This window comes from Cryptotermes secundus, unplaced genomic scaffold, assembly GCF_002891405.2.
Source record: "Cryptotermes secundus unplaced genomic scaffold, Csec_1.0 scaffold848, whole genome shotgun sequence".
Classification (NCBI taxonomy): Eukaryota; Metazoa; Arthropoda; class Insecta; order Blattodea; family Kalotermitidae; genus Cryptotermes; species Cryptotermes secundus.
The window spans coordinates 558,951-570,762 of NW_019720721.1; the positions used below are offsets into that span (position 1 = coordinate 558,951).

Below are 11,812 nucleotides of genomic sequence, written 5' to 3' on the forward strand. Positions count from 1 at the left end.
AGGGCTAATTTGGTAAGTAGGACCTACTATCATATATTCATCATCTTTATTCTTAAACTCTAGTAAAAGTTGTAATTAAAATTGTGAAATTTTATGTCCCATTTAATATTTAAGGTCATATTTTACACTTTTTAGGTCATATTTGACATAATTTTGGGTCATAAGTGCATGCATATATTTATAGTTTTTAGGTCATAAAAATCCGGGCCCTACTGATGATCCATCAGTTGGTCAAGGTAGTTCATGGAGGTTCATTGCAAAGTTCAGAAGAGTTTGCCACTGATTCCCATCCTGAGGCAGGTACGTCGAGTCAAGCCCTCTGACTGACTGACTCACTCACTCACTCACTCACTCACTCACTCACTCAATGGTACTGAGTCCTTCCTGAGCAGCCACCAGTCCCGCAACCACTAAAATATTTCCCAAAATTCTATGGAGCCCAAAACTTTATTACCGTATTCACCAGATCCCTCCATGAGTCCCTAACCTCAGCCAAAGTAATACAGTCCATACCATCCCATCCTATTTGCCTAAGATTCATTTTAATAGTGTTTTGTGCCAGAAAGCCGGAAATGGTTGAGGAGATCAGAGTTGATGTCCTAGACAACGACCAACGTTCCCTCTAAAGCGTTACAATCGGAATTCTAACAGTGAGTTTCCACGGTTACAACGAATTTTTCGAAGCGTATGACAACGGGAAAACCAAACTGTTGAGAAAGGTGTTCCATAAACGGTTCTCTAAAAGCATTTAAGGGGATTGAATGTACCAGACAGACATGTGACATGTACCAAGGGACTCGGACCCGAGAAAGTCTGCACTGGAAAGAGCCAGCAGCATATACAAAAGACAGACCCGTCCTCTCGTCAGAGAGGGTGTCCCACAGAAACAAGACCGTAACTGTCAAAAGGTAATAATTAATACCTAGTCATGAGCTCCAAATGGGGCTCGACACCAAGACTTACTGACCGACAGACCGTCAGTCGTAATGTGTCATTAACTTTGCCTTTGACAGACAGATATGGCAACACGCGACAATATTAACTTCCCACCTACATTTAGGTTTTTCTAGTGGTCTTTTTCCTTCTGATTTTCCAACTAATTATCCCCCAAGCGTGCTACATACTCTGCCCGTCTCGTCCTCTTTCACTTCATAATTCCTACTTCTGCTTATTTAAAACCCACTTTAAAGTTGTAATCCCTTCTACATCCAGGTTTCCAAAGTTGTTTCCTTAAATATTTTGCGACGAAAATTAAGTAGACTCTGAATTTCTGGCTCTAGCCCCATATCCTATTGCATTCGGATTGTTATAAGTGCGTTGTTGTCTAGGCTCACTGTTTGTAGTAATTATTTTTCATTATATTCGCTGAGGAATCAATTTGTTACATTTGGCAATAAATGTACGCCTTCAAATGCCCCCAAATTCTGATTTCTGTCCCCTGGCATTATTTCTCCAGCGGCCCTGTCATTCGACCCCCTCGAACAAGCGGTCCAGCTCGCACCCTGCAACCTAACAACGCCGCTACTCTGAAACAAATGAAGAAGGTAAATGGAAAGAGCAGGTAATAGTTTCCGTATGAGTAAGGGCCCACTGATGGGCAAACACAAAACCACATGCAAATTCGGTTCGATTCGGTACAAATTACAACAGGCTGTGAGGCACTCGAACTGATGGTGACTTGTTCACTTCTCTTTATTCAATTGTCAAATATTTGAACCATGGGTTGAACCTTGCTTGATTCCTCCCCCAGTATGTCTCCTCTCAAAAAACATCATTTTTTGATTAGGGCACATCGACCATGTATTGTTCCCTCCGTATTTCAAACAATGACCGAACACTTCAACTGTGTGGTTGAAACGAAAAATAAAAATGCTGGGGGTTTTGATGAAACCCCCTGCCCTGTCTACAATACGCACCTCGCGGTGTATTACCTTGTGAGTTGGCAACCTGTGAATAAGAGCCGCCGAAGAGTCGGTGTTGATTTGTTGACACTAGGACGCTACAACGCAGAATTCAGTGTTACTACACAGACAGTAGATATAAAGTGTGCGCCTAACGCACGGGCTGCCCTTGGGCGAAATAGAGACCACATCATATTCTGCAGTTTCCGTCACGTATTGCGATACGTTACCAACCAGCAGCCTCAGTGTGTGGGGGGGTCGTGGAGGGAAATTAGGAAGACGAGTAATAATAAGTACTTACTTATGGAGCTGAGCCCTTCTTGAGGAGAAGCCAAATCAGCAGCTACTCAAGAATTTCCCAGCATTTTATGGAACCCGAAGGTTCATTACCGTGTTCACAAGAGTCCTCCACTGGTCCCTATCCTGAGCCAGATCAATCCAATCCATCCCATTCTATCTCTCTAAGATCCATTTTAACATTGTCCACCCACCTACTTCTTGGTCCTTCCAGTGGTCTCCTTCCTTCTGGTATTCCAACCAATATTCGAATACATTCCTCTTTTCCCCCATTCCTGCTACATGTGATAATAAGTACATTTTTTCTATAATGGAAGACAATCAGGTTGTGCCTACTAGAATCAGATAGCCTGCATACGTAGTGTATGTGTATTTCACAGACTTTTAGTTGTAAAGTTTTTCTGTTACTATCGTAGCTTTGTTTTGTTTTTGTTTATAACTACTTACTTACTTATACAGACTCATTTTACGCTAAATTTGTCGGATATGGCTTAAATTGAAATAAATTGAAATGTTCGCACCATCTCCATGTTTGAAATCGTTGACTTGAAAACAACAGTCCCTATTGCACACAGAACTGATAAAAGTCATTGTCATATATCCCCTTGCCTAGCTCCAACGACCCGTTAGTTAACGAATTTAAACAGAATGTCAACGAAAACTTTTTCCACGGCAGCCATATTCTTATTGTACATTCTTCACACACATAAAAAGCTTGCCAGAAGGTGAACGTTTTTGCATACGTCATATGGAAGTACCGCCAGTAGCTCCCACGTCATAAGTTGGCGCGTCCACCATGTTATTGTTATTATTGTTATTATTGATCGTAGGAAATTGAACTAGACCGCTTCTGTGGTCTAGTGGTCAGAGTTCCTGGTTAGAGATCCAGAGGTCCCCGATTCGATTCCCGGCACTACCAGATTTTCTGAGAAATAGTGAGTCTGGAACGGGGTCCACTCAGCCTCTTGAGGATAATTGAGCAGCTAGTTGAATGGAAAAGTAGAGGCTCCGGCCTAGAAAACCGAGATTAACGGCCGTGGGAATCCGTTGAGCTGACCACGCTGCAACTTCGCCCACAAGCGGCGGTCGCTCGGTCGGTGTAGTTCGCTTGCGGACTGAAGCCACGGAATTTGTTTTTTGAGGAAATGAAACCCCGATCACAGTGGCCACTCGGTGTACGGATGGTATTATATTCCACCTCCCGAAATGGATTCCTGTTTTAGAATAATCTCACTTCGGAGCATATTTTTCCCCCCTTGTACTGTGGAGAGTCCTTGGGACGGGTGGATCCCCCGAACAAAATGTCCTGTCAAATATCTGTGAGATTTCTAATTTCAGAAGTTAATTCTTGAATCATAATCTGGAGGTGCTTCTTTCGATTCTCGGCTGGGACGTCTGATATTGTGACTGCGGTTTTCCGTGGGTTTCCTCATTCTCTACAGCCGAACTCCAGAACAGTACCTCGATGAGGCCACAGCTGTCTCCCCAAATGCTCTCCAGTTCATTAGTCACGTATCACTCTACTCTCTGAGGCTTTGTGCCTACCCACTGCATTCATTCTGAATTGGAGCAAGCCAGGCGGCTTAATGCATGAAGCCAAAGGGTGCTGAAAGATACGGCTTTGGAGCAGATTCTAATGGCATAATGTTTATACCAAGCCCTGAGAAAATCAGTCACCTGTTCAAAAGTTGGTAGAGGGAAGTGTAGACACTGAATACAAGCATACCCTATTGCGAAAGGAAAGTTAAACACAAAGTTGTCCATTTAATTAATTAAGCACAATACCATGAAGACATATGGTGGAGTGTAGGTATAAATCCACGTATTCTTTACCTCGGCAGGACTGGATGTACTCAGCCTCGTCCATTTTTACCCCAGGAAAATATCTCCCTGTCCCCCTGTTCTACAGCGGGAACGGACGTTATGGAGGACAGAAAATATTTTGCTTCTGCCAGTAATCGAACCCCGATTCTTTTCGCCCCATCCGTAGCCCGTTGCTGTACCAGGCGAACTGTCTCGCCCACCAAAACCAGGGAGAAATGTAAGAAGTAATGTTCTTAACCGTTCAGCGTGGTTTGACGTGTATGTTTCTTCAGGTATCTAATAATGTGATGGTTTGTGTCACAGATGTTCCAGCTAAACGCGCTCCAGTCATCTGTCCTCTCTCAAAATCAGTCAAATCTCTAATTTAGCGTTTCTTTTATATGGACTGTCACTCAACACAATCACTAAAGCACTTACACGAACTCTACGGAGTGTAAACAAAGGGAAGAACATTCAGTGTTGCCAACTGAAGTTCGTTCAATGTAGCCAACACAAGTTCTATTCCTCAGGTGTTTACGTTGTCTTGTCCACCCCTATATATTTTTTTTCCTTGCTAGACGCCCAGAACAAGAGGCAGGAAACTGCTAAATTGTAACAAAGCAAATCAATTTTCTGTACTCCGGGCTTCACGGGTTTTGACTAAAAATTAGATGATAATACTGATTGCACCGTCTCTTCCTCGCTGGGAAACCGGGATCGTGGGTTAGAATCCCACTCAGGGCATGGATGTTTAGTTTGTATGTGTTGTGTGCGATTTTCTGTGTTTGTGTACAGGTAGAGGCCTTGCGACGAGCTGCTCACCCGCCCGAGGGGTCCTACCGAATGTGTAAGATCTAGAAAAACCGAAGTGAACGGAGAAGTTCATGGAGGTAGGCCTAGGCCCACTGGGGCTGTAGTGCCAAGAAAAGGGGGGGGGAAAGCAACCTGCATAAGCATGTTTTGTGAATGCCAATTTTATAAGGACTTCTAATTATTCAGTAATGTTTTAAAAACAAGGGAACCCATAAAGTTTACTTTCCTACTGCATGGATTTCTTGCCTTAGACCTTTTATATTATTGTCATTGTTACCTTATTTTAGTTTGTAAATATTTTATTATTTTAACTTTGTACGTTAATTTTTCCGATCTGAACTACACGTCTGACCTCAAACTTTGCATCGTCGCCATACTCGAAATTATTAACTTAGAAGCAACATTTCACACATAATATACAGGTATAATTTCAAACCAACTACAAGTATCAAATTTCACAACCCTACCTCTTATGATTTATTAATTTCCACCATTAGACTGAAAGCTAAAGAGAATTTTGTTATTTTACAGTGTAAAAATACTTAAATAAAAGCGGCATATTTCTCGACGACCTGCTATGCCTCTACCATTTCAGGATAAAACATTGCCATCACGGCGCTCCCACCCAGTGACGAAGCGTTCATGTGAACCGTGTTTGTTCGGCCAGCACTGTGAAAAATAAAATAAAATAAAATGTATTGCTTTCATGGTTCAGTGGTAGTCTATATACTAGCAAGAGAAGCGATCAGAGCGCAGGCGCAATTAGACGGACACGATAAAATTAGGAGGGATCCATGACATTCCAAGCTACCACATTAGGTAAAGCAGAATTTCGCTGAGCACGCACACACCTACAGCAAGTAACAGTGGGACAGCGAAACGGGTATTTCTGCTTGAGGACATCATGATATGATATTCTTCAAAATTTTAGCCTTGATTTTCATTTGGAAGAGTTCTCACGACTATAGTGCCGGGGGGCAATGAATGTTTACAAATTATGCAATCCAGACGAAAGGACATGAATTTCTCACCCAAAGAAGTGCAACAGTTTTGGAAAGACTTGGCCAGAATTGTGAGCTACTCAGGAGACAAGGAGCGGTACGAATTTTCGGCTAAGAGACAATGAGTTGCAATGATTGATAATGCTAAAATACCTTCTGGGATAACGAATTATTAAAACCGCCCAGTGTGATTGATAAATGACTTTTTTATCTCTCATCCTTTACATGTTTCGGTTGGAGAGACCATCTTCAGAAAGACATTATCAGTACATACGAAAACTACTATTACAATGTCATTGGTCATTATCTATACATAAACACACTATTATTACAATATTACCGAAACGTATAAATGATGAAAGAATAAACAAAGAAAAGAAATTATCGCTCACACTGGACGGCGTTAGTAATCTTTGTATTACTAGTGTTACGGACCAGGTTGAACCAAGTCAAATTTGTCTTATGGAAGGCTGTACTTTGGAATAATCGACACTACAAAAGGACATTTGACTAATAACACTCGTGGTCTGAAATTCTGGAACTGAAGTTCATGTCAATTCTAGAGTTTGGAAATTGTAACCACTATTCTAAAAAGTTGTTACTGAATTCATCCACACGGTATTATTGTTGTCTCCTTCTGATAATAAACTTTCCTTCACTTGTTCGTAGAAATACATTTTACAAATATGTTATTGTTTCGGATCTGAGCACTTGACTCGTCATTAACCACTCCAGCAATCACTGCCTCTCGCGAGCAGGCTTCCTCTACTTGGAAGGGGACCATATTTATCTACACAGCATGCAAACACGCACTAAGCTCTCATTATTAACAATTAAGGAGACATTCTTCAAAACATAGGAAACATATCCTTTCACATCCTGTGCTGTGCAACATATATTTTCACTCAAATAATGGTCTTCGCACAAAACTGAAATACACCGTGAAATAAGAAAAGTAAATGCAGTCTGTGGTCTAGTGCTCAGAGTTTCTGGCTATAGATCCAGAGGTCCAAGGTTCGATTCCCGGCACTACCAGATTTTCTGAGAAGTAGTGGGTCTGGAACGGGGTCCACTCAGCCTCGTGAGGATAACTGAGGAGCTACCTGAATGGAAAAGTAGCGGCTCTGGTCTAGAAAACCGAGCTTAACGGCCGTGAGGATCCGTTGCGCTGACCACGTGACACCCTCTATCCGCAAATGTTGGCATTAACATCGCCGACAAGCGGCGGCACCTCGGTCGGTAAAGTTCCCTTGCGGACTATAGGACACGGAGTTTCTTTTTAAGTGCACTAGTTGCTAACCACTTCTGTTGCTTACATTTTCTTCTTCTCTCATTCTAGGCATCAGTTTCTAGTTGAGATGTGCATAGATTCCTTACACATTGCAGTCCCATATACTCAAGTGTCAACGTTTGCACGACTTCCTTCTACCTCGGGCTTTGGATAACCCTGCTCCCGCCCAGTAAGTTAGCGTATCTAGCATGTTGCTGTTACTGATCACATAAAGCTATAAAGTACGACTTTGAGGGCCCCTTACAATTACGCAGCTTTGACACTACGCAACATGAAAACTGATCAACTGGTTGAGTAGGTGAAAAGGGTAACAGAAACAAAGAAGACACACCCAGGAAGTAAGGTGAAATCATAGTCCTACTTTAGGAAATTAACCGGGTAAAAATCCTTGACCATTAAGCACCGTTTAATTCTGTAGAGGCTGCAGATCTATATGATTATTGAAATATATCTTCAACTTTGTCACAGCATTCCAGAATACTTCACTTTTAAACTGCCACATATATTCTTACCCCCTCGTTGGTGTTTCCACCTTATCGTGGTGAGGGGGTTGGAGTATGCCAAGGACCCTGAGAGCTATACCAGCGGTAGCGTAGCTACTGGCAGGGCCTCCCTTGCTGGACAGGTCAAAGGGTAGGCATCAGACGAAGAGAGACACGAAAAACCAAAAACTGATGCCGGAAGCAGCGTCATCAGCAGCGACTTGAAGCACAGAGCAAATGACGCTCGAGATGGTTCAAGTTCGTATAGCAACAGGCGTGACCAGAGTGGTTTGAACGGCTGTTGTACTGCGATGTGGAAAGCAAATGGAAAAACTACCACATTATCACTTTACCTGGATAGCCTCTTTCAAAAAACAGAAGATCGCATTATGTGGAGGAACTGTTTTGGAAGAGACTGTGGACCTGTCGTCTGACAGATTACTGATGAATGAATGAATGAATATATTGTCACGTGTTGAGCGTATAACGCGACAAATAAATTCACGCCGTATCAAATTCTGTAGAACCTTTATTGTTCGTTCTTCACGCTTACACAATCACGAGTACCGTAACTATTCACTGTGACACCTCAACTGTCTTCTGCGACGGATGTTCCTAAACTGAAGACTTCTCGTCGAAGCTGGGCTTTTATAACCTTGGCAGCTGCTAGGTAACGAACCTTCTGTTATAACCATGGAGACGTTGCTTTGTTTGTTCAGCGTTTCCTACGCAATGACCCATTGTTATTGCGTTATCTCTGTGGGAACGCTACGCGTATTCTCGTAACCGTGGAGATTCGATATTCTCGGTACAATGGCTCACTGTTGGGGTTACAGTGCCGCTATTGTTACTTCCTATGTAACGGTCCATTCTAGCGTTTCCCTAGAAGTTATTCCTCTGGTTTGCCGACACGTTACAATATTCTTAATTTACCTTTTCAGTGACATATTCACACAACTACTACTACTGCTACTGCTATCACCACTACTGCCACTACTACTGCTATTACTGCTACTGCTACTACTACTGATACGGCTACTGCCTCTACTACTGACACTACCGCTACTGATGATACTACTACTGCCACTACTACTACTGATGCTACTACTACTGCCACTACTACTAGGGGTGCTGCTACTGCCACTACTAGGGGTACTGCCACTACTACTGCCACTACTACTGCTGCTACTGCCACTGCTATTGCTGCTACTGCCACTACTACTGCCACTGACACTAGGGGTACTGCCACTACTACTGCCACTACTGCTGCTACTACTGGCACTACTACTATGTATGCACAATTATATCCAAATCAGTCATTAGGTGTATCGAGAATGAAAGTTTCTAAGGTTATGTCGGCATGTAGGAATCATGGGAAGCCAACATCAGCGAAGAGGAAACGTGCACGAAAATCGACAGTGACAGACGGAGATCGTCGTTCATTGAGCAAAGGATTGTTTAGAAAGTTATAGAACTACTGCAGTACAGGGGAGAGGGAAGCAGAAATAAATATTCATCTCGAAAGCCCTGTTTCTACAAAAACTGTCTGACGTGACCTTCACAAACCCAAACGGTAGGGCTGCAATTGCTAAACTTCAGATTACTGAAAGTAATGCTCAGATATGTAAATGGTGGTGTCAAGACCAAAAAAACAGAACATCGGACAACCGGAAATGCTCGCAAGGTATGGTCAGATGAGTTGTCCTTCACCTCGTTCCCTACATCAGGAACATTTACGAATGAAGAACACCCAAGGGAGCCTGCAATCCGGAAGGCCTAGTACCAACAGTGAAACACGAGGGAGGTTCTGTGGTGGTTTGGGCAGCAATATCGTGATACAGTATTCTGTTGGTCCCATTATGATCCTTCATGGCCAAATTGCTGCAAGGGAGTACTTGGACAGGTTGGGTAATCAGGTGCATCCTATGATCCAGACCTCATTTCCGCAGAAAGATGCAGTTTCCCAAGACGACAATGTACCAATTCACACAGCTGGAACTGTTCAGTTATGGTTTGAAGAGCATGAAGGTGAACTTCAGCATCTTCCTTGGTCAGCACAACCACAAGATCTGAACATCACTGAACCACTCTGGTCAGTTTTGGAGACTAAATTGAGGAACAGATTCCTACCTCCAACACCTCTGAAACACCTTGAAGATGTTCTTCAGGAAGAATGGTATAGAATTCTGCTAGAAACTGTTAAAAACTTGTATGAGTCCATTCCAAGAAGGATTTCTCCTCTACTAAGGCAAAAAGTGGTCCAGCACCATATTGATAAGGAAATGTGCACAATATCAGTAGTACCTCCATTATTTTGTCCAACCTCTGTATATTCCCTTACAGCTCAAGTAATTCTGTATATCGCAGCTTTTAAGTAAATATTCAAATAGGATCAGCTGGACAGCAAATTCTTTTGGATACCTAACTCGAGAGGGCTAGGTTTATATTTCTCTTATGTTGGATAATATGACACAAGTCAGTTGTGAGGTAACCATCTACTAGAATAAAGGTACGTATTTTAAATGTTGGTTGCACAGGTAATAATAAAACAAATTCTTGTGTATTGATATTTATTGAATAAATTGTTTGACATAATTATGAGGTGTTACTAATTGTAATATCATAGATGACTTGCATATAACATGATACCGCAAAGTGGTTCAATGTTGTACTCTGACCGATCATAACCATGGCTAACCACAGCAGTAACCAATGCTGCCCACTAAATGTAGTGAATTTGGCAAGATAAATTCCTGCACTCTGGGGTTTGTTGCACATTCATTTTCATGGATTGTAGGACAGCCCACCACGCCCTTAACTCCTCAACGCGATGGAGATGAACCCTTCTTGTGATGCCGCCAGTCCCTCAGCCACTCCAGAATTTCACAATTTATGAAACCCGAAGTTTCGTTACCGTGTCAACAAGAGCCCTCCACTGCTTCCAATCATGAGCCAGAGCAATCCAGTCCATACCACACTATCCTATCTCTCGAAGATCCATTTTAATATCACTCTCCCACCTACTTTTATATCTTGAAAATGGTCTCTTTCCTTTTGACGTTCACTCAAAACCCTGCATTTATTCTTCTGCTCCCCATGCGTACATCATGTCCTGCCCATCTCAGTCTTCTTGACTTGGCCGTTCTAGTTATACTTGGAGAAGAGTACAAGTTATGAAACTCATTATGCAGTTTTCTCCAAGCTGCTCTCACGTCGCTCCTCCACTGTCCAAATGTTCCTCTCAACACCCTGTTCTCAAACACCCTCAGTCTGTGTTCCTCGCTCAATGTCAGAGATTAAGTTTCACACCCATTGACAACCACAGGCAAAATTACAGTTTTGTATGTTCTAATTTTAACGTTATTAAACAGCAGACGAAAAGACAAACGGTTCTGGGCTGAATGCTAGCAAGTATTACACGAATTCAGTTCCCTCTAAATTACCAACTAAATCAAATTTTTGATTCCGTACTGTCGTTCCCAAATATTTGAAATGTGCCACATATTCAAAGGGTCCGTTATACATATATCTTTATAAAATTACCTTGTTTCTGAACATTATCCATCGTCCTGTTTTTTTTTTTTAGATACGTCGTTTCGGAGACTGGATTCTATCTCCGTCTTCAGGCGGAACCTACACAGTTGGGCCCAATCGATGTAGACATTCCCCAACTTAATGTCATTAACTTGCCCTGCATTCTGGTGACGCAGCAGCAACATATACCTAGTTTTCTCTATTTTTACTTCTAGACCAGTATTTCTAGATCAGTGGCCGCCGTGCCGAGTGGACCCAGTTGGACTTCACCCAATACTAAGCGAATTAAAAAAGCGAACCATCTGAGGTGTAGCAAGGTCATGATACTTGCTAAGTGGAAGAAAAGGCTTAGAACTGTTTAATTTATATTTCTCCAGTTTTAACGCGAGCCGGGATAGCACAGTCGGAATAGCGACGGGAAACGGGCTGAATGGCCGAGAGATCGGAGTTCGAGTCCCAGTAGGATTAGAATTTTCTCTTCTACATATCGTTCAGACCTGGTCTGGAGCCCATTCAGCCTCCTATCTAGTGGGTACCGGGGGTAAAACGGCGGGGGCGTGAAGTTAACCACTCACTTCTGACTAGTGCCGAGGTCAAGAAAATGTGGGTCTATACATCCACTCCCCCATACGCCTTCATGACGTAGCGCTTAATTAGTTACCCACAGGGACAACTTTACCTTTCTACTCC

General features: G+C 42.5%; 1 protein-coding gene across 1 annotated transcript; it reads right to left on the minus strand.

The window, feature by feature from the left end:
- Positions 1-5,389: 5,389 nt before the first annotated feature.
- On the minus strand, positions 5,390-9,446 carry LOC111872322 (sericin-1-like). Its single transcript, XM_023866072.1, has 3 exons — positions 9,376-9,446; positions 8,522-8,875; positions 5,390-5,483 (listed from the first exon to the last, which is right to left on the minus strand). The coding sequence occupies exons 1-3, from the start codon at positions 9,444-9,446 to the stop codon at positions 5,390-5,392; spliced, it is 519 nt and encodes a 172-aa protein (XP_023721840.1).
- Positions 9,447-11,812: the final 2,366 nt, after the last annotated feature.